Source organism: Strix uralensis, chromosome 3, assembly GCF_047716275.1.
Source record: "Strix uralensis isolate ZFMK-TIS-50842 chromosome 3, bStrUra1, whole genome shotgun sequence".
Classification (NCBI taxonomy): Eukaryota; Metazoa; Chordata; class Aves; order Strigiformes; family Strigidae; genus Strix; species Strix uralensis.
The window spans coordinates 27,162,054-27,186,387 of NC_133974.1; the positions used below are offsets into that span (position 1 = coordinate 27,162,054).

Consider the following 24,334-nt stretch of genomic DNA (forward strand, 5'->3'; position numbering starts at 1 on the left):
TTTCTGTCCAAAGCTTCCTTTTTGCATCCATTAATCTGTTTCTGTTTACTTTTCTTTTCTTTATAGGAGACTGCTCTCCTACACCCTCTGTATCCAACTAAACTGATCCCTCCAACTAAGTCCCCTTTGCGTCCTTCATCTGTCTCCCTCGCTGACTGTCTAAACCCTGGACCTTTCAGCCACTTGTCTTCCATCACATGTGATGTTCATGAGAATCCTTATAGCCCTTACAGTCACAACTCTTTGTACAATAAGGTGAGCATGAAGTGTGGTGTGACTCAAGAGCTTTGTCAGCTTTTATCCTTTTAATTCTAGGCAGAATTCAGCTGAGTTATTATGATTCAGTGCTGGCAGGTGCTCTGGGAGATGCATCTCAGAGGAACTTGTGTCTCCAGTGTCCCTGGAGGTATTACTGTTTTTCCTCCCCTCAGTACAGCTTTTGTTGGGCTTGATTCGTCCAGACCAGCTAGTACAGGGCTCCCACCACTCTTCATTCAGGCTATTTGTTCTCTAAAGGAGGAATAATCTATTTCATCCCTCATACTCAGAGTACATTTAACATTTACCCATACTAAAAAAACGGGCTATTTCTTTTTCTTGGGGACTGAGGGAAGGGAAGCTAACCTGAAAGAAATACAGGCTTTTCCAGTTGCTTTATCTGTCATCCTGACAAGCAGTTGTCTCTTGCCAATGCAAAGGTAATCACACCCTTGCTGAAATTTGTGTCTTTTTTGAAACATCAGTGAAGAAGTGAGACAAAATCTCTGAAGTCCAAGGTGTGTGGGTGACAGGGCTGGCTAATAAGCTTTGTAAGGTGAAAACCAGGCCCTATGTCTTAACTGACATCTTTTCGAAGAGCAGCTGGCATGAGGTATTTACAATACCTGAAGAGACCCCCTGTTTGGTGTTAGAAATGCATCATTTGTGGAAGTCTGTGGAAGATGCTGTTTGGACCCCTCAGATGCATCACTCCCATGTCCTCTTTTTCTAACACAGAATCTGTCTGCAAATGCTCAAACAATGCCTGGAGAGATAATTTCACTCCGAGATGTACAATGTGCTTTATCTGGGATGCAAGAGGTTAAAACACAGGCATTAGGTACTGTTTCTTTAGGCTATCATCATGATTTTCTCATCAGAGGAAGCACCAGGATGAAATACGTGTTATAAGTTTCAGGTACATTGGGACCCAAGACTGCTTTGGAGAGAAGTATCACCTCTGCAGAGAATGTATGTTGGTCAGCTGTCAGACTCTGAAGAAATGTTTGAAAATTCCTTCTCTCCCCATTGACTAGAAACATAATTAAGGTTAATAGGTAATATCAACAGTGTCTGAATTTGGCCCGTCTGTCCTGTGGGATTTATAGAATTTACTATTTTACCCACTTGTTAGGATGGACTAAAACTAAAACTAAACTAAAACCAACCTTCCATGCTGTCTGCGGTATCCTGAACAAAAGCACCTTTTCACATCTGCTAGACTGGGTTTTGTTGTTTCAATTTTTACTATGGGCTGACATGTTTATTTAGGCAGCAATGATTACGATCAGGTATTTTTCAACAAGTTTCCTGGTTTCTGGCAGGGCATTCACATGAACAAACAAACAGTTCATATGACTGCTGAAGACAGTTTCTATAATGAAACTGGGTATTTGCTGTTGCTAATGAAAATACTGTTAGAAACTCAGAAATTTGTATAGGAAGACAAATAAAGTTTTCTGAAGATAAGACAGTGTAATTTTTTGGTATATCATGTTAGATGTTTCCTCAAACAGGGATATTCTTGCTGAATAATTGCTGAAATAAGGAAATTTTGCTCCTGCTCTAATTTCCTATAGCACTGTGCACCCAAAACTCTTGAATGCAGAGGTCATAGGACAGCCCAGCCTGTGTATTTGCATTCCACCTATATGGTGATGATTATGATGCCTCTTTATTCACAATTTTTTATCTCAAGGAACTTTTGTGGTTCCAAGCAACCTTTGTGAGCTTTTCAAACTGACAAATGCAGCCACACCTCTCTGATGTTAGCAGGTTCTTCCTGTACAATGTAAATATGAGCACTACATCATCTTTTTGATTTCTTCCATTTCCCTGTATAACATAAATTTGCTCTCTTACTTGGGTAATTATTTTCTGTCCACTGTTTAACAAAGGTGTTTTACATGGTTTTCCTATAAACTTCACATATCTGTAAACAGCTTTTATTTTTAAAAATATATTTTTTTAATATATTATGTATATTTCAATATTCTTATTTCCATATTGAACTCTGGCACTCTGTTTAAGTCTGCAGCTTTCCAAGGTTGAGCAGCATTATCCATAGGCCAGAAGTCACTGAAAAGTGCTGTATCAATCAAAGAAAATCTCAGGGAATCATTTAATTTTACTTCAAATATTTCTGCAGCAGCATTCTCCTGGCAAAACTGACTACTTGCGGCTTGGATGGGCACACGCTTCGCTGGGTAAAAAACTGTCTGGATGGCCGGGCCCAAAGAGTGGTGGTGAATGGAGTTAAATCCAGTTGGCGGCCGGTCACGAGTGGTGTCCCCCAGGGGTCGGTTTTGGGGCCACTCCTCTTTAATATCTTTAGGGATGATCTAGACGAGGGGATTGAGTGCACCCTCAGTAAGTTTGCAGATGACGCCAAGTTGGGTGGGAGTGTTGATCTGCTCGAGGGTAGGGAGGCTCTGCAGAGGGATCTGGACAGGCTGGAGCAATAGACTAAGGCCAACTGTAGGAGTTTTAATAAGGCCAATTGCCGAGTACTGCACTTCAGCCACAACAACCCCCAGCAGCGCTACAAGCTTGGGGAGGAATGGCTGGAGAGCTGCCAGTCAGAGAGGGACCTGGGGGTGTTGATTGACAGCCGGCTGAACATGAGCCAGCAGTGTGCCCAGGTGGCCAAGAAGGCCAATGGCATCCTGGCTTGTATCAGAAATAGCGTGGCCAGCAGGGACAGGGAAGTGATCTTACCCCTGTACTCGGCACTGGTGAGGCCGCACCTCGATTACTGTGTTCAGTTTTGGGCCCCTCACTACAAAAAGGACATTGAATTACTCGAGCGTGTCCAGAAAAGGGCAACGAAGCTGGTGAAGGGTCTGGAGCACATGTCGTACGAGGAGTGTCTGAGGGAACTGGGGTTGTTTAGTCTGGAGAAGAGGAGGCTGAGGGGAGACCTCATCGCCCTCTACAACTACCTGAAAGGAGGTTGCAGAGAGCTGGGGATGAGTCTCTTTAACCAAGTAATAAGCGATAGGACAAGAGGTAATGGCCTCAAATTGCGCCAGGGAAGGTTTAGACTGGGTATTAAGAAGCATTTCTTTACAGAACAGGTTGTTAGACGTTGGAATGGGCTACCCAGGGAGGTGGCGGAGTCCCCATCCCTGGAGGTGCTTAAGAATAAAGTTGACTTAGTGCTTAGAGATATGATGTAGTTGGGAACTGTCATTGTTAGGCCAATGGTTGGACTGGATGATCTTCTAGGTCTTTTCCAACCTAGACAATTCTGTGATTCTGTGATTTCCAACGGTTATGTCATCAGGGAGCTAATTGGGAGGGCTATGTTTTAGATGAAGCCCTAGTACTGACCTGCTGTGACAATTTAAGCAAAAAGGTTCACACATTTGGGCTTCTGGTTGACTTCCCACTGCTGTCCCTCTTGTTGTGTAAGTGAAATAGGCTCTTGACTTTGGTCAAGACCACATGCAATGATAATGCTTGTGTTTCTCCAAATGCATCTCTTAATTTAGTTAATGTAGCAAATTGTCTCTTCCATCCCATAAAATTTAGTGAAAATCTATGGGAATCTATGATGTTAACCATGATTAGTACAAAAAAAAATCAATAATTAGATCTTCTGAAGCAGTACTGATGAGAATGACAAAGATTTTTAAGACGAATATCTTTTTCGAGACTTCTTTGGAGAATTTTTAGTATAACTCAATTTACTGTTGATTATTCCCTGTGATTAAAAAAATTTTAATTATTTAATTATTTGCAATAATTTTGAAGTCTTAGCCAATGAAGATAAAGTTAACAGATATAAAATGAGACAACTCAAGTGTCGGAGGTAGGTAAGATTTTTAAGCATTACTGGTAGTACTAGTAAATACCTTTAGTAAAATGTACTGTGTTTGTGAACTGAGGTCACTCTCTAGGTACGTGTGGCCCAGTACTTTGGGAAACAGAATAATCAGATGTCAGTACTGGGCTAGTTTAATACAAACAGAGGTTTGTTTACACAAGGAGTAAATATTCACCACTTAAAATATTTTTTTTATGTTTCTGTTTTGGTGTATAGTATTAACATTCTTTGATAACCAAATGAAGATTAATTTCAATCTTGTTCACATGATCAATATTTAACATTTGAGTTAATATATGTTGATAAAACCCCTGACAATATTTGCCTATTATTTCTTGCAATAACCCTGTCTTCTGTGCCACCCAACTACAGTCTGAGCTATTCATGTTTTTAAAAGGAAATTATTTAATTTATTGTAATAAATACTCGAAGTAACAGAAAACACAGTACAGTAGACACAGTATCAGGTGTTGAAATATCAAACTGTTAAACCCATTCCATAAACAACATCCTGACATCATGGGAATTTCTTTCCGTTCTCTATTAATCCTGGACTGTCATCTCTCTAAATTCCCTGGAGTTGTTTCTCTTCATTCCTCATCCCTCGAGATAAGGGATAATATGCACTGTGACTTACTTGCTGTCTCTCCAGCCACCCAGTAAACACATGGTCTGTGTCCACGAGGTCAACCTATAGATACATTTCTAATTATGTGCTGTATTTTGCCTCATGTACCACTAGAGGGCAAAACCCGCTGTCATAAATTCTTGCAGTCATTTTAAATATGTTGTAAATACACTATTGAGAATGGACAGGATGTGCCAGTAAATGGAGTTGCTACTATTCACCCACACTTTCATTAAAAAATTACCTTAAACAAGTGTTCCCTCAGAAATAGGAAATAGGATATGGGAAAAAAACAGAATGATCACCTGTATCTTGTATTAGGGAGGCTAGATATGGTGAGCTCCTAAAACCAGTATCATTTCATTTGTTGGCTCAGGGCACAAGAAAATAACAGCTGTCTCTATCTGAAATGCTGTACTGAAAAGACACTGTGGTGTTTAGGCAGACTGGAGCTAGTGCCAGGTTGGTTTTATTTGAAACTCCATCAAGTACCTGAATCTTGGTGGCTGATGGAATTAACACAGATTAAGCTGAAAGATAGACCTGGTGGGTTTTGTAGATTGTGACTGTTCAGAGTGATGCAATCCATAAGTTGTGCCCCAAATCATTTCACAATGTGGTTTTAGCTTTGATGGGAAGAGGCAGCAGGAACCAAGGTATTATGTCTGTCCTTCTGCTTGAAGAAGAGCAGAAAAGGCTCTCTTCTCTCATCTGTGCACAGGCTGCTTCTGAAATAAAAGGTTTGCCCATTCAAGTGATCTGATTCTGTTTTCATCGGCCTTGTCATCTCCCTCGTCCTTGCCTTCACCACTCTGCCCCCAGGCACCAGGCACTGCTGATTTTTATTTCCACTCCTTGGTTTTGAATAATTATATGAGTTGAACTTTTTATTATAAAAAAAGTTCCTTTTCCTTTTGATTGGAATAAAACAGATCAGGAACATGAACTTCAAAGCAACTATTGCAGTGATGGAGAGCCTGAAGTAACATTTAGCTCTGTGGTTAACTCCAAAGCGTGCTTCTGCTGGGAATCCCTCCAGCCTTTAACAGAGGACTGTGTGGGGTGGAAGAGCAGAACTCTGCACCTGGAGTACTGTGTCCAGTTCTGGTCCCTGTAATTCAAAAAATATGAGGACAGACTGGAGAGAGTCCAAAGGAAGGCCGTGAAGATGATCAAAAGGCTAGAGAACCTGCCCTGTGAGGAAAGACTGAAGGAGTTCGGTCTCTTCTCCCTGGAGAAGAGAAGGCTCAGGGGGGACCTCATCACAATATTCCAGTACTTAATGAGTGGCTACAAAGATGATGGAGGCTCTCTTCATAGGGAGCCACATGGAGAAGACAAAGGACAATGGGTACAACTTGCACTGGGAGAGGTTTCATCTTGTTGTATGAAAGAATTTTTTTACAGTGAGAACAGCCAATGACTGGAACAACCTCTCCAGGGATGGGGTGAAGTCCCTTACTGGAGGTTTTCAAGCTGTGTTTGGACAGAGTGCTAGATAATCTCATCTGGGCTCCCTTTCCCACAAAACATTGGGCCCTTCCAACCTCAGCTCTTCTATGATTCTGTGATTCACATGGGGACACAATTGATGTAAATATCTGTCAGGGCAGAAAGCATTAGATTTTGGGAAACCAGCTGTCATTTTGAAGGAGAAAGGAATGAGCTGCCCAAGTGAAGAGATAGTGGATTAGTGGGTGTAGCTCCCTCAGTCGAGGACCACGTCTCAGTTCCTACTGACTTTCAAACTGCCTTTTCTTTCTGTCAGCAAGGGCTGAGCACACGATTCATTATATCCCTGTGAAAATCTCCCTGTCGGTTAAATATTTAGCAACACACCCTTGAAAATCTATTGGATGGAACTGGCTTTTTGCAAGAGGTATGAGAAATGTTAAAAAATTACCATTTCTGTACCTGATCAGACATTACTTACAAGAGTAAAGGTCTAAGCTTGCACAGGACAAGTTTTCTTTAATATCCAACTTTGGGTTCAAGCCAATTTAATTTTTTTCCTGGACCTAAATGGAGTTTTCTTGAAATCACTAAATGTTGTTGTGTTGGAAGTGTCAGCCTTTCATAATCACTTGCAGGTCTGCAGGCTCAGAGGTAAGCAGAATATTTAAAGGGAATCTTTATTTTTTTTTTAAATTAAATCAGTGGTGTTTACCTCACCATCCCATCTCCAACTCATTGGATGTTTTATTTGATTAATAGTAGTATAGTGGGAATTGACATTCTGTGAACGCAGCAGCCTTTCGAGGTTGCCATGGAAAAGCACTTTTCTCCCAGACATCATCCCAGCTGCTTTTATTTCTAGAAGAGAGTTTCTTTCTCTGTTTTGAACTTTGATATTTAAATGCTGTACTTGTGTAGGTGTATTGTGGTTGATCAACCTTCTACTATCTGTGATCCAGAACAATTGTTTTAGAGTAGAAAAAGAAATTGGCGGCAAACAAGCCGGTTCATTAGTGCTGTGCTACAAATTGGGCCTCCTTGTTGGGAAAATATTAATGCATAATATTGTTGTGTCTCCTTTGTATATTCTTTTATGGCATTGCTTGGACTTAGTGAGCTATTTTATTCATATCATATTTAGATGACGTTTTTATCACTTTGGAATTGGTTTGATAATGCCTACAGAAAATGCCTCTAGAGTTCTTGCTCAGCTCATATTTAAAGAAAGGCATCTCTCTTAAAACACTTTAGAAGAATCATAACTTGGTAGTCAATTGCTCTCTTCAAAGCCATCAAATTAGCAACAGAATACGAAGGTAGTTTAGGCTCAACAGGAGAAATGGCAGCATGCACTTAATGTGGAGATGGCTTAAGTCTGGCACTGCCTGGAAAGAACTCTGCTACTCACTCCTGCAGAGACAGCTCTTCCAAATGAAAAAAAGGAATTGATTACTGTGTCGCTCCTTTTGGCCTGGGTAGTTATGCAATTTTGAGAGCCTTGCTGTCTTTTTTCCTCTAGGAGAAGCTGCTGATGGTAGGACCCTGGTATTTCTTTGGTGTGCTTCTGTTCATTTAGAAAACATGCACACAGAAAGTTGTTTTCTTGAACGTGGTAGGATCAACCCCCAGCAGGCACTTTCCATACTTAGAAATTGAAATGTGCTTCCCAGTGAATGCTGTGCCCAGAAGTGTCCAGGTTTCTTCCTGGAACATACTTACAACCACTTCTGTTGCTTTCTGCTTTCTCATTTATACAGGCTGTGTCTGCTGGGGTAACTTAAACCAGTCTCAAGCACCAAAAAGAACTTTAAAATCCTTTGTCTTCATTCTTAGAAGTCACTATATAATATAAAACTTGAGTTCAGTCTTATGCCTGGCTGTTTAAAATCTAGTCTTCCAGTCTTCTGCATAGTGGATATCAGGCATACATTTTTAATACATAAACCAATACCAAATATAATAGAAATTCTGGCCCTAGCTAACCACTAATTTCTGAGATGTCTTTATCTTAGCCTTCTGTATCTTCAGATTAATATGTGAACACACATTTTAGGAGAACAACCAAAGGAAACACAACAGACCAATTACAGTAACATTCCTAATATCTGCTTCTAATGTCTCTTTTGGTTTGTGAAGGGGATTCTATGACATACCCCATGGTGATGGGGGCAAGTTTGCCATAGCTTGGAGGCTGCTTCTGATGCTAGGATTCTGATCTATAACTGAATTGGGACTGGGTACAACTCCACTTCTAGGGGAATTTGAAACCATAGAAAATGGGAATGTTAAAAAATAATCTTTATTAATGGTTTGGCAAATAGTAACTGCAACCTACAGACATGTCTTTGCTTGCAATATAGTAATAAAAACAAAAGACAACATTACAAAGAACAGAAGCCGCTCAGAGGTAAAGGTTGTTATTAATAGCAAAAGCAGAAATATACTATTGGGTGAAAAATATCAAACAAGATTTGGTGGACATGTAACTTGTATGAGAAATAAAAATGATACTTGTATGCCTTTTATGGAAGACAGTGAGAAAACAAAGTCTGAAGGAAAAAAATTCATAATTAATGGAAACTATCCCAAAACACCCAGAGCTATAGAGAAATTTGTATCTGTAGACATCACTGAACACAAAGGTTTCTAGACAATTTCCTGCTGCTTTTTTAGATTGTAAAAAACTCTTCTGAGATATCAAAGAAAAGTAAACAGTGAGATGATGAACCTTTGGAAACTCTACATTTTAAAGGACAAATTGGCACAATTAGAATTCACTTAACTTTTATTGCAGGTATTGATACAATGTGTACTCTGAAATATGGCCTTAATTAACTCCACTTCCAGTTATGTTAGAAAAATGTATAAAATATAATTAGTTCTGGTGAAATTCCAAGTATGTACTTAGAGCTTGAATTAAAGAAGTCAGTGTTTACCTATGTTACAGAGATGTTATGAACTTCAAGGCATTAGTAGGTTTTTTTCTTTTTGGCAAAATGTTCTGAACTTTGATGGAGAGGTCATATATGATAAACTGTAAATTAATTTTCTTAATTAAACAGCGGCTATCATTTCAGTAGTTATATGATAGGCAGAATATGATCTTAATGCAAATTTTAATATAGTAAGTGACAGTCACACATGTATACTCTTGGAAATTCAGTCCAAGTTTGTGGTTTGGATTTAAAGTAGCTGAGGTCAGAGATCTCTGTTGCATGAGAAGCTTACTCAGAAAACAGAGGTTATTCAGTTTTGCAGCTAATCTGGGAAGAAAGTATGTGGGGAGAAGGTCAGCTCTGAAAATTAAATCCATTTCATTTCACACTCACCTGGAAAGCAGTTAAAGTTCTTCGGCTGTTATCAGTCAATGAGCTATGAGACCCTTCCTGGAGCAGGGAAGCAATGTCTCTTCTAAGCAATAACTCGATTTCAGTGAGTCCATAAATAGTTTGCAGTAAATATGCTGGAGGAAATTTCAAACACTTGTGTTGTTGGAAATTCTGAAATTTCCTCTCCAATACAGATGAAAATTTGAAAACATTTTAATACTCCAGAAATCAATATGCATCATTTGGGTTATATGAACTAACTCAAAGGATATAGTTCTAATCCGTGTGATTAGAAGATGTTTGTCTCCTCTGCTGCCTTACTCTATGGGTATGTAGGTTGTTGTTCTCAGGCCTCAAGTGTTCATTACGGGCCTGGTACTCTTGCTGGCCACCAGCTTCCACAATCACCTATAGTGAAATTCACCCTGTGAGGAACTGCAGAACTTGATTAGCCCACAGCAGAAAATAGAGGCTCTTATGATTCCCATGAAGTGCACTGAGAGTGAAATATATTTTAATGTTTTATGGAAGTGATCCAAAATGAAACATCCAGGTCAGAAAACACAATATTCCACTTACAGATGGGATTTCTTATGATTAAACACTTTTTTTTTAATTTTCAAAATGACTAGTGAGAGTTTGCAAGAGGATTCAAAATGTTTTGCAGAAAGCTTCATTTTTCTGTTGCTAGTATTTCTCATTGAAAAATCATTTTGATAGAAAATCCCCAGCCAATTACATTGTAGACTAGCCCAGCATGAGAAGTTGAGCTTGGCCTGGGCAAAAGGCAGCCCAAGAAAAATCAATGCACTTCTGGGCTTGTGTGCATGTCCCTTCCTCCCACTCCACTTAGAGATAAGGAATCCCTACTGCAAAGCCCTGTAACTCCTCCAGGCTCTGGTATTCAGATACAGATCTTTCAGTCTCACCCCACTCTGGTGCCCTCCAAGACTGTGTCCTTTGAGAACCTGTTGAGGGAACCATGTCTGAGTATGAGCTGTCCCTCTTGTGCAGGTACTTATCCACATCTGGAGAGAGTTTTGAAATCAAGTTAAAAATGCACAGGTACAGTAGTGTGTAATAATTTGCAAGTCAGTCATGATGTTCTATTGCATACATGGCTGAAGGCACATTATAAGTGTTGTGATCACCATTTCTACTTTACATTTCCCTTTATAGAGAGGTGAAAGGTGCAAAAGATTTGGGTGCTTAACTGTCTGAATCTTTGATATAGATTTTATACTGTGTAATTTCAGAGACACTACAGACATCATAATTTTATGTTGTCCCTTTACATTACATAGTTTCTCTCCCATTAGCTGAAGGTAGCCCTTGCTCTGCTGCTGTGGATTTTTTACCATTTACTGGTACCCTAGATTTCATGTTCTTGTACTTGGAAAAAGTGGTTATCTATGAAATTGTTTTATAAAAAAAGTTTTCTTGTTATGCATTTATAAATACATTTTTTTAGTCTTTGAGAAACTAGTAATTTTTCCTGTTGTGAAGGAATGACTCTCTGTTTCATAAGAGTCTAGAGTACCTAATTTTTTTTCAAAGTGGATTAAAGACTCAACGGAGTAGTTTGAAAGAATAGTGCATACGTGAATGTTCTCTGGTAACTATAGTTGAAACATTCTTATGTACATTATCTTGCTGGTTCCAAAGAGTTTTAAACCTGTGTCTCAATTAGCAAGAGGCACAACTTCTAGAGAGTGACTTAGATTTATGAAAAAGGTCTTACATTGAGAACACCTCACAAAGCTTTAAATTAGTGCAGAAGCAGCTGTGATTCATAGCACAACAAAGATAAACTGACCTTTTAAAAGCAAATATATCTTGCTGATTACTCTACAGAGCTAAATGAACAAAGGTCTGAGATGTTATATAACCACCTCTTTTCTAAGCTTTGACTGAGTCTGTAAGAGGTTATTTTGGCCAGGTATGTAATTTCCCTTTGAATTTACATGCTGCAAATACTCATATAGTGTCAGGATATTGCGCTGTCCCCAGTACAATTTTTGCAACCACAAATGCAGGTTTGTCTAGTTTGCTTTTTCACTGTTCTTAGAAGTAATAAAGAAAATGTCACTTTACCAGAAAACTGAGTGACGTCTGGAAAAGTTAAGAATTATTAATTAACCTTGTAAGAATTTTGTAACCGGCAAAGGAAACAAGAATAGAAATTACAAAAGCAATATTGTCATGTTCCACCATCAACAGACACAATCCTTTTACATTTGTAGAAGAAAATAGGGCTTCTTGCCAGCTGCTTTGACCTGGAGATGAAAGTCTGCCAGTGACAGAGCTTGATGAGGTCTCACTAAGACAACACACCCATAAAAGTTACATAGTCCAAGTTACATTCACACTTCAGATCTTGTGGACATGAGCACATTCCTATATGGCTCTGAGGGATGATAGCCACACAATGTCTAGTAAAGAAGGGTTAATCACACCTCATTCTGTCTACTTTGCACTCTGGTACTTTTAAGTAAGTGGACTGCCTGGTACTCTAATGTTGACATCTCATCTTTGCAGAGAGATGACCATATTCTGTGAGGATCTTTGCCCTGTGCTTAGGGCCTTAAGTTGTACAATGATTCAGGTATGAGGCTGAGTTTAATCAGGTAGGCTATCTGTCCTGTAAGTGTCCTCTAAACACCATGGGCTGACCACCATGCAGAGAAGACAACATGAAGATGCTAATGCCCTCCTTTAGTACTTGCCCAGAGAGACCTGATTACAGTGCTTATCTCACCCTGCAGAGATTCAAACTTCTCTCTTTTCCAAAAGAGTCTGGCCATTACTCACGTAGCTGCAGAAAGCAAGTGTACTGGGACAGCAAGTTCCATCCTGCTTGTGGGACTGTCGTGATGTGCATTAAAGAACACCAAAATCATATGGAAAAATAAAGGAGGGCAGAATAAGACCCTCTAGTCTCCTGGTTAAACTCTGGGAGGACAGTCACAGGACATTTTCCATAGCAAGACTGACACATTTCAGATTACATTCACACTTGATGGAAGTAACACAGAGAACAGGCCTCTAGCTTGTTAGGATGAAGTCACTGAGGCCAAGGCACTCAGCTCCTTTGCAGCTGGCAGAAGCAGATCCATGATTCCAGGGAAGATCTCAACACCCTTCTTTCAGGGACCTGCAAGACTAAATATTGTTTCAGCAGAAAGGATGCAGCACTTGGCTTATGTGCTCTATAGTCACTGAAGGACTACTTAAAGTTCTTTGTAAATGTAGCCATACATAAATTCCTTAAGACTAGACCTTGTGTCATGGCAAAATCAGGTCTCCAGATGCCTGACTAGTAGAATGCATAGAATCTTCTACAATAACTTCAGAGGTTTTATGCCACAGAAGCTAAGTGAAAAGAGAGAGCGCTGTACATTTTTTAGTTTTTCTCCAAGTCTTAAGCTTGCATTAACTTTTGCCCCATTATTAATCAGTGAAGTCCTTGTTTGCCTCTCACTTCTTTCAGTTAAGCCTCTCCTACATAATCAATGTTAACAGTGTCTCTTCAGAAAATAAAGATAATTTTCCCTCTCTATGGAGACTGTTATACATGTTGGCTCTTTAGTTTGAAAAGAGGATGCTATCAAAATAAAGGAGGCAAATATATTTCTTGGACAAAAAAAGAACATTACGTTTGTCAGGTCTAAGGAGGGACTTGAGGCCTCATACTCAAGAACAAGATAAAGCAGAATCATGACTCAGAGAGGCATTTCAGGTTAACACGGTAGGCAATGAATACCAGCAAGAAAGGCCAGGAGAAGATAACACAATAAAAGTGCATTTTTCATTGATTGGCTCTCTGGACAATTTGAGAAAAAGAGCTGCTGCATTCTCAGATCACTACCTCACTATCTGACTAGGGAGCTTTTCTTTCTTGCAAGCAGTGGACAATTCTTCTCAAGAGCTTCGCTGCACATCAGAAAGTAAACAGAAAATGATCGATCCTTTCCCTCTTCTCTTTGTGGTTGACCCTTCTTACTTTGCCTGGATTACAGAGATGCCATATTCTGATGAGGCAGTAGGTAACTCAACTCTAGGGTTTATTTCAATGAAATAAGCTTGCCAAAATACCACAGGTGTTGCTAGAACTTTGCACCTGTGTATCACCAAGGATTGCCCGCCCTAGGTAGCTGCAGGATGCTGGGTTTGGAAATGGGACTTCTAGCTCCCATGTAGGCTGTAAACGCTGCCTGCGTCTGTTGTGAAGAGCTGGTTGTACCAGTGTGGTAGCGTAAGATCTGGGGGCCACCTCAGTGGCTCTGCCAGCTGAAACAAGGAGCCAGGTGTGCAGCAGAGGGTGGGAGGGATGTTGTTGCTGAGACGATCTAGGCTCCTTGCCCCTTCCTTACCCTTCCTTTGCCTAAAATTATTCCCTTATCTAGATTTATTGAATAAGTAAATAATCTTATGACTAAAGTTATTCACTTGCCTTTTCATTTCAAGAAAAAAAGATAAATGGTTCAAAGTTTCTGTAACTGCTGCTGTTGTTTTGTCATTGCTGCTGTTGTTGCTAGAGTTGATTCCTGCTTTCCTGACAATGAATCAAGGCAAATTTACAAAGGCAGAGAGCAATACGTAGCAGATCCATAATGTAAGTGCAGAAAATTAGTGTATATTCCACTTCAGTATCCTTCTTTGCATATAGGGCCAGTTTAGCAGATCAGTTTTGCTTCTCAAAAAGCAGTTTCAAAACTAATTTTCTCAGGGCAAGAGAAATATTTTCTAAACAACACACCATTTGTTTATTTACTATTTGATCTAAATAGCAAAACAGAGTAATGCCTTTGATACATTGAATATAGTGGGTTCCTTCCAACTTTGTTTTTGTACAATTCTAAAATACCCAAACCTCAACACTTTCAACAACCTTTGCCTTAAAGAATATGTCTCTGTGTCACTGTATAGGAAAACCTCACAAGCTTATGATCTTAACATTGCCTTTATAAGCTCCAGCTCATCTACTTACCTGTATTCTAATTAAAATCTTATTGAAATTTGTATGGTTCTTCACTTGAGTCACATCCATCAAACTTCATTACTCAGAAGCAAGTCATATAATACTCAAACCAATGGAAAATTACTGGATCTAAAACTCCTTTCTGCACATACTAATTACTGTTATACAGCTTTTTTAGTTAAATGTTTGCATGATTTATGTCTATGAAATTTAAGATTAAGGAGAACTCTTTTGGATGAGATTTAAGAAGACAGATATTTAAAGTGACAGAAATACGGTTGCAGTTTTAAATAACTTTATGTGCATTATCTCATACTAAATGTATTTATTATAAGGCAGGTCCCTTGCTGTGATTTTCACTTGAGATGCCTCTTTCAAATTGGAAAGTCATTTACCCCTTCCCCACCCTTTTAATTATGGGAATATGATATTACAGAAAACAGGCCATACCTTGAAATAGATTTTCATACAGACAAGGAATGGTAAGAGAGAGCCTGTTCAACAGGGAGTCTGTTGAACACAAATGAGATCTCATTGTCTTGCTGTCCTTTGTATCACTGAGGGTACTGGCTCTCATTATTAAACTTTAGTGATATTTTATATAGAAATTGAACTGATAATGTATATCTTTTTCCTATTTTTAATCTCATGCTCTCTCCAACCTGTGACATCCTGGCTTGGCAGCCCAGTCATCCTATAGTGCCTATTCCAGAAAATGAAACACTCAGCTCTAAGGAGGTAATCAGTTGACATTTAATGGGTTTAAGCATTTGCATGCTAGCTTTATCTTTTATTTATGTGGCTTGTGTAGAGTTGATGAGCAAAAATGTGCTGACCTCTCAAATCTGCTTTTGTCCAGTGCACGGACTAGGTAAGCATTAATTATTATTAATGATTAATGAATTAAAAAAACAGAGCTGTTTTGCAGACTGTGTTGCTTATGTGAATTTGGAGTAACACTAACATCTACACTTCAGGTTCCTGATATGTGTTGGGATGTTAAAAAGCAGGATTTGTTAAATTATGCAGTTAGCCCCATTTAAATCACGCACCCCACAATTTGCACTCACTGCTATTGTTTCTGTTTTAAATACAGACACAACAACCACCAGAAGCACTTAGGATAATTAGTTATTGAGAATTTCATAAAGGACTGCCAAGAAAACATAAAACAACACATAGTGCAAGTTTGCCCAGTATCAAAATTCAGTGTCAGTTTTATTTGACTTTGAAGAAGGACACAAATCAACTTGAAGTCTAAATTCAGTGACCAATTCACCACTACTTTTACATATCTAAACTCTAGGACCTTAATAGTTACCACCCTGGATAATTTATTCAGTAAGAGCTGAAGCAGTCTGCTACACACTATCAATTTTCTCTTGAGACAGAGCATATAAAAATTAAAAAGGTTCTGCTGGCATAGGCAAGCCGTTTTCCAGCAAGGTCATGAACATGAAGCTGAATTATACCCTCACTGTTGAAATAAACATATGCAATTTAATTAGCTATATATTCTTTACTGTAGACTTTGGAATGTAGTAGAACATCTTTACTTAAAGGACATTTTCAATATTATTTTAGAAATTCACACAAGAAGATCTAACTTATTACCAATAATAACAGTATGAGTACATTTATGACACAGGAGTGATTTTTTTACTACCGAGACCTCTTTTGGTTACCAGGCGCATGCTCATAATTATTTCACAAGTTTTTTGATGTTTAACAGTATAGATAAGAACAATAATTACATTTTCATAATACAGTTTGTTTTTAATTTATTATTTTAAAATTAGATTCTAGTCTTGCTAAAATCAGCAAAATGAGCATTTAAATAGATGAAATGGATGTTTGCCAATAATTGTTACTAAATGAGTAACGTTGCTTTGAAAAATATTGAGGAAGTTTTGAGGTCAAGGCCTTCACATGTTGGAAGCAGTTTGCCTGAATTCTGAGTTTCTTGACAGCCTGTCAATATATCCTCAAAGTTTATCTCAGTTTCTAGTGGAAAAAAAAAGGTTAAAAAAAGTAAAAGAAAGAAAAACAATAAAAGGTAGATATCTCACTTCTTGGGTGGATCAACAGACTGCTGTTCTACACCAGGAATATATGAGACATGAATGTAGACTCTTATGTGCATCCCTGGCCTCTCTGTGAAGGGGGCCAGGGACTTAGAGCTACTTCATATCTCTTTTTGTTTCAATCTTCATCACAGTCTTCCAGCCTCCTCCCTTTTTCCTTGCCTTTGACCTTTCTGCTTGTTTCTACACCATCAATCCCCTTTTCTCTGCCTCCCAGGAGCTACTTCTTGGTTCTCTCAAAAACAGTTGTTATGGTTTCTGCTGTGGATCTATCCAAAGGAAGCCCCAAGATGCCTTCACAGAATGAAGTTAGACAACAAATACCTTGCTGACTTTCTCAGATAGGTTGTTTTTCCATCTCACTTGTAAAGTTTCTGAAATATTACTGAAGTAGAAATATTTCATTAGAGGGTGGAGAGAACAGTTCTGAGGATTAATTTGGTGTTGAGATGAAACAGATTTTCACTACCTCAGGCACTCTAAACTATGTATGTGTATATACATATATACATATGTTCATATGTGTATTTGTATAAGTGTGTGTATATATATGTATGAATATGTGTATATATATGCAGCCTCTGACGATGCAGCTGATTTTCCTGTATTTGAAAATAAAATAGAGGAAAGAAAACAGCTAGATCCCCATCTATCATCTTTCTTTACAATTTACACATTGAGGGAGACCTTTGCAGATCTAATGGAAAGACAGCTCTTCTCAAAGAGAACTCTTTTAAGAAACAAGACACATAATTTAACCGATGCATTATTAAGATCAGTTCAGAAAGTGAAGCATCTCGTACTGATATAGTAAAGTCAGACTACTGTGACTGAGATATTCTTGAAAACATGAAGTTGTAGCATTTTCCGAATTGACAATGACAACAGAAGTGCAAAATTCCTTTGGTTGGAGGCCAACTTGGTCTGTTCCAAGGCAGATAAAATATATAACACTGTCTTCTAAAAGTTTCCTTGTATTTTAAACAAACACTTTGAACATAATTTCTATCAACCAATTTATTAAAAATCTTAAATGTACTCCAGCAGTTGGAACATTTGTACCATGACCTGTAGAATAAAGATCTCTGATGAAATTGTGGTTGCATGTATAAAGACTGAAGACAATCAGTTGGAAGGAAGAGGATTTATCTGGGCTGTTATCAGTGCTCTTTGTATTTCTCTTGATTAACACCTTATTGGGTGATGGTTATTCACCACTTAAAATAGTGTTAGCTGGAGTCAAATAGTTAGCTTTAAAGTTCAAAAAAGTGTCAGATACCATATGGTACAGCTGAGCAAGCTGAATGTTTGTGCTGCTTCCCTGGGGCCTGTCACTAATGTGTATTTTGTAACTGACTATGACTATACAAGTGGACTCCAGTCCACGTGTAGATACAGCAGAAATAATTGTGTCAGGCTCACCACAAGCTGCTCAGGAAATAACATCAAGAGATGACACATTTTCTGTTTTCTCTGTTACAAATCAAAGAAGGTCTTCTCCAATGAACTTTTCAAGGTATTTGTACAGGCCATTTTATCTAATTTTTTTCCCCAATTTTTAATCTCATTTTTGGCAGAAGGAGGTGACCAGGGAACACCATGCTGGCCATGTTGAGACTGAGCAATGTCTTTCCATGTTTAGGGGGTGTCAGAGAAGACACAAATATATCTAGAGATGACTCCCTTTGCTCATTCTCAGTCAAGAAGGACTAAACAAAGGCACCCATTTCCCTTGAGATCTATTGCTGGAGATGGAAATGTACAGCACTGATACGCAAAAGGAGATCAACATTTCTGCTATCTTGAAGACAGACAGGAGAGCAACATAGAACCAGGATCAGCAAAAACATGTGAGGCACTCTTCTTAGCTGCCCTGAAGGTGGTGGCTTCTTTGAGATATGTTGTTGAGCTGCCTCTGAAGAACCACCAAATTTTCACCATTTTCTCTTTTATGTGGTTGGTTCTTCAAAATTATGCTGCTTTCCCTTTTCAGTGCAGTTTGAAAAAACAAGGTAGGCCTTGGTTGATGATTTTTAAAATCACAACATCTTTCAGGCACCTGTATTGTTCCTTCTTATTTAGGAACCTCTCTTGAGTCTAGGAACTGTTTATACTGAATTTATCCTGTATGAGTTTACATAACCCACAAGTCTCCACCTAATTTAAAATGTCCTTTTTATCAGTGAAGTCCTGTTTGGATGCTGAACTGATTAGGAAAAGTTCTGTCAAGTTATAAGCCCAACATTACTCTTGCTGCTGTAATAAGAACCTTAGATCTCTGTCCTATAGTCTCTGCCCTCACTAAATGCTCTTCTTTATCTAAAATTATGTATAAGCTCATACTCAACTTCTTCTCCCACAATGTTCCTCCATAAGAGCTAAAAATACAGCGAGAGACAGTCAGTGTGATTTATGCAATTCCAAAAAAGAGTGGATGGGCAGATGCTCTGTGAAATGTAAACACCTCCTTGACTTTTAGGAAGGAATGAGAGAGGGGAAGGGAAGGGGTGCTGCTAGTTACTATGTAGTAATTTGTATTGTTTTCCCCAAAGCAAAGTATTCACTGGGGAAAAAAAAAAAAAAAGAAAAGGAGTTACCTTTGTATTCAGAAGAACATTCTATTCTTCATGGAACTTTAACTTCATTCTGTAGCAGCATGAAGCAAATCAGATCTGTCACTTGCCTGTGAAAGCAGGAGAACAAATAAGGGACATTCTCTTCCTTGTGAAATCCTTCTCTACAACCAGTGCTTTTTAGTTGGACGAGATCTGAAGGATATTCCTTTAAAACCTAACCAAGAGATACACAATTAATTTCCAATACCTACTGTCTTTCTTTCAAGTAAACCTCGTGTTTTCCCAGGTTATAATGTGTAAAAGATGTTATAATCATTCTCAGAATTGTATTGAGTCAGAATCTTTAGAGAGAACATGGGGTATGTTTTCCTGTATAGTCACAAAAAGACATTGCATGCAGGTGCCCTTATTAATATATGACTTGCAAAATCCCAAGTCTATTATACAATTACTTTAGGTTCATATAATCTTTTGCTGTAGCTGTTATTCTGTCTTATCTGTTATTCCTGAAAGATCTGCAATAATTATTTGAGATAATAATAGCATCCGTAAGGTCAACATTCATAAAAAGACTCCATGAGAAAAAGCTCATTCCATTGACTCCAGTGGTGACAGGATTTCACTGACTGTCTTGTGTGAATTTGTGAGAGTTTTAGTACAAGAAGCTCCTTTTTTTTTTTTTTTTTTTTTTTTTTTTAACAAGGGGAAACAATCTGCCCTGCTCCACTTTAAACAACTTTAATAGCAAAAGTTCTTGAAATCTGAAGTTCTATGAAAATGTCAATAAGGTCCAAAGTTCTGTTATACATTGCTCTTGATCTTTATTTACTTAAGGAGTGTTTCTGGTCAGAGGACAACATTAGTATTAATCATTGATAGATTCTACATATAAGAAGAGAATACACCCATTTTATGAAAGAGTCCTTGTACTAAAGAATTTATGTAAGGGATTTCACATTAAACCAAAGCTCCAACCAAAATGGCTTTACCAGGGCAGAGTAATGTTCTTCCAGTTAAAAAACTTTAATTGTACCCTGGATTTACAAAGAAAATCCCAGAGTTTACAAAATCCCCCTACAGTTGCTTGACATCATGATCACTATGAAGCAGGGATGGATGAGCATGGGCTGTGCCCATAGCAGCGGCCTGCCCTTCCCCATCTCTGGTGGGAAGGTACGAGGGCAGGGTACAGTCTGCCTTCTCTTCCAGGTTATTCCAACAGCCTGGGGGACGCTGCTGGTGGTGGTTGGGTATTCTGTAATGATCCAGCACTCACATACTGTTCAATACCTTTTCAACATGTGAGGAAGATCCCTGTCAAAGCAAGAACAGGGATATGGTAGATAACTAGTGAAACTAGAGGGAACGAAAGCTGCTCCTACTCAAATGTCAACTCCTTTGTTCAAGCACCTTCTTCCATTTGGTGCTGGGACAAGTCCTTCCCTGCATGCAGACATATTGGGGCAAAATACTACGTTGCTCCTTGTGTTTTCTTTGGAGACACAAATGTGGGCTCTCCACCTGTCACATCATGGATATTCTATTCAGTTTTTATTTTCAGTCTTGCATAAAATTATGGCTCCATCCTCCAGACAGTGGAGAGCTAGTATACACGAGTGTGGCAGAGCATTGCTGCCAGCTCTGTGGCTAGCCAGGCCACAGAGCACGCGTGTGTTACACTCTGACACAGTCAGCATCTCTTCTGTTCCACATCTGGGATGCAGGGTCAGAGTGGTCTTTGCAGCATTGCTAATTTACAGAGTTTATGAATTATCTAATGAACTAGAGGACATTAGGCAATTCTTAAAGAATGTTGCACAGACTGATACTAAGCATAGAGATTAAGGCAGCAAATAATAAGGCAAAGAGGAACAGCAATACATATAAAAAAAGGTCTCGGATGATGCAAATTAGAAAATCCTTTGATGTCACTTGCCTCCAAGTGTTCTGTTCTGACTCGACCTGTGATTTTTGGAACAAAATATTTTGGAACAAAATGAACAACAGACTCACCACCCTTAGTTTATTTAGATCAACCCAAGGACTGCAGCCCTAGGCTCTCTCCATATCATCATAACTGTTCATTTAACTGAAAATTTAATGACCCTGCAAATAAGCATTAAAAATAGGAGTAACTACTGCTTTTACTAAAGGAATAAAAATTTCACATGTTAGCTGTGACAAATTCTTCAACCTCCTAAATGGATGAACCGCTAAAAGGGAACAGTAAACTGCAGTCTTCCAATATTTATAAATAGAAAAGTACATCCAAACAACGTACGTTTGTAAATTCTCAAATAAAACTTTAAATATCAGCAGACATACTTTCTACTTACTTCATACTTTACCATGCTTTAAGCTTTTTAATTTTTAATACTTTATATATACAACAAGAAATTTATACTTGCAACAGGTATTTGAGCAATACTTTTGACCAGCTTCAATGAGATCTTGTTTTAAGTAAAAAGTTTCAGTTATAGCCTACTGACATGAAAGGGCATATTAGAGCACCATATATTAGCAAGGAAAAAGCATTTTATGCATTGATAGGATTTTATTTCTAATGTGATCACTATAAAAAGAATTACTGTAAATGAATTACTTATATGATAAATTTACATTAAAGAGTCTAAAAGGGTAGTAATATAAAAGTGATACAGAGAAAGTATGAAATGTCAGTATGTCATTTATACTGCCATTTTAATCTAATTCTATTTTGCTTTAAGAAACAGCTGTTGTATTTGGTTCCCTTTAAATAATAGCAGGAGTACTGTGTAATATTTTTAGAGGAAAAGAGGTTGCCCTGAATAGATAATCAGAACACAGTTATAGTTTGAAGAAGGCTGTTTTTAAGTAATTAGAATCATAGAATCAGACAAAAATTAGTTATAGTGTTTGTCCACTCTTATGATAAACAATGATTTTCCTTATGGCTAGTTAAAATTTCCCCACTCATTGCCTCCTTTCCTTTCACCATGCAAACCTGAGCCGTCTATAAACCCTGCTTAAATAGCTGAAGTGGGAAAATAGATACCCCTTAGCCTACTCTTCAGGTTAAACAAACGCTGCAACCTCCCCTCATATGTCATATGCCTTTCCCAGAAATCAAGGAATGCTCACAACCATCCTGATGGTCCTCCATTGCGTTTCTTCTGTTTGCTTGACAATTCTTTTCTATTGGGAGGGCTCAAAAATGGAAACTGTGTTCCAGATGCAGCCTCACTAGTGCCCAGCAGAGGGAAATAATAACTTCCCTCAACCTGCTGGCTATACTCAAATTAATGAAACTGTATATGAGGTTATCTTTCATCACAACAAGGGTGGACAGACTCATGTTCAGTTTGGTGTCAACCAGACCTCAGGTCCTTCTCTGCAGAGCAGCTACCCAGCCAGTCAGTCACTGGCCTGTACCGTTGCATGGGGTTGTTGACTTCCTCCACCCCCCTTGTCCCACACCAGATGAAGGATTTTGTATTTGCCTTTGCTCACAAAGTGCCTCCTAGCCCATTCTGCCAGTCTGGCAAAGTCCTCCAGAATGGGAGCTGTACCCTTAGCATATCAGTCTCTCCCTCCCCTCCAAGTTAGTAACATCCACAGACTTCCCTGGACATGTAGGCTTTCCTACCACCTAGGTCCCCAGCGGAGATGTCACGCTAGCATCCTCTGAAATTCCACCTGGAACAGAGACTTTGAACTGTTGACTACTGTCTTTTTAGACCAGTGGTCCAGTCAGCTATTCATCCACCATGTGGTCCACCCTACTCCTCAGTTTGGGTACCAGGTCAGTGTAGGAGTCTGTCAAAAGTCTTGCTAAGGAGGAAAACAACATCCATGCCATATGAATGCAAGGTTGGACACATGCTCTGTCCTCCCAGGATGTGGTCCAAAAAAGAAGTGGAAACTCAACATGAGTCTAAAATGTCCTCTAACATGCATTTAGCCAAGGTGATGCTTGTCTGTTGAAATTTGCTATGTGCACTATACTTCCTCAAACATGTCAATGCATGAAAAATCATCTCCAGTTCAGTAACTATAGTTATAAATTAAGAGTGCAGGAAACAAATGTTTTTAAAAGACAGGGTGCTATATGAAGTTGTCCACCAGTTTGTAGAACTGTGCCTGCTTATCATACTGTAGTTTTTATTCTCCTTTCCACTTTGTTTTCACATTTTATTTCCCTTATTTCTCCAGGTTGCCAATGAAAGAGGTTCTGTTTAACTATGATGGTGAGTATTACTATTTTACTGACTTGATTAGAGTCACAGTTTTAATATGTAACTACTTCTTTAGTGTCACTTTAACAAATTTTTATGGTTTTGTTTAAAAAGATGATAGGATGCTTTAGCTATAAAATTGAGTGTTTGGATAATCTGGCTATGTTTGGGGAATGATTTTCTATTAATAATTACCATCTTAGTACCACAGAATCTCAACATCACAGAATAAAGTCACAACTGAATTATTTTAAGCAGGATGCAATCAAACATTTGGAAGAAATTGAGGTATGGTCTGGAATTAGATTGTGAAGTAATGTAATTGAAATCAGATGAATATTATTTTATATTTGAGTGCATAACTGCAAAGTACCATTAAAATGAATGATTTGTTAGAGTTAAACAATGCTATATTGCAAATAATGAGCTATGCTTGAGAGCAGATATAATGTAATACTTAACAAGGGAGGTCAGCAAATAGGCGATATAGAAAAGGCTGAAGTGTTCAATTTTTTTCTTTTGTTTCAGTCTTCACAAAAAAAAGTTAATTATGACTAAAAGTTTATTTCAGTTATTATTAAGAATTTGAGACTAAGATCATGGAGAGAAATGAAAAAGAACACCTGAAGGAATACTGAGGTAAACTGGAGTCGTCAGAATGGTACAGCCTAATGAAACTTACCGTTAAAGTACTTAACCAAAGCAATTTCTCAAACACTATTGATTAGCAGGATGAGTAAGTTCCCAGAAAACTGGAGAAAGGCAAACTCAATGTCATACCTAACAAAGGAGGAAAGGAAAATCTAAAGAATTACAGAAAAGTCAGCCCTAATAGCATTTCCAAGACACTGGAACAAAGTATTAAACAACCCATTTGTAGGCATCTAGAGAATAGTAAGGAGATAAGAGGACTTGCACAGGGACACATCAGAAACAAATTCTATCAAGTTGATCTCATTTCCTTCTTTGACAGTAAACCA

The 24,334-nt window shown here is 38.4% G+C and overlaps 1 protein-coding gene across 11 annotated transcripts in view; it reads left to right on the forward strand.

Annotated features, from left to right (window-relative positions):
* MLIP (muscular LMNA interacting protein) overlaps positions 1-24,334 on the forward strand; it is a 126,672-nt gene that overhangs the window by 100,172 nt on the left and 2,166 nt on the right. For 5 of the 11 annotated variants that reach the window (XR_012628023.1, XR_012628024.1, XR_012628028.1 and 2 more), the window contains 4 exons: positions 67-255; positions 15,165-15,218; positions 16,782-16,909; positions 23,332-23,366. Coding sequence is in view for 5 of the 11 variants with exons in the window: in XM_074861741.1 (XP_074717842.1) it covers positions 67-255; positions 15,165-15,218; positions 23,332-23,358 (270 nt within the window). In the remaining 6 variants the exon portion in view is untranslated. The remainder of the gene's footprint in view (positions 1-66; positions 256-15,164; positions 15,219-16,781; positions 16,910-23,331; positions 23,367-24,334) is intronic. The other 6 variants (XM_074861741.1, XM_074861740.1, XR_012628025.1 and 3 more) reach the window with 5 other exon arrangements.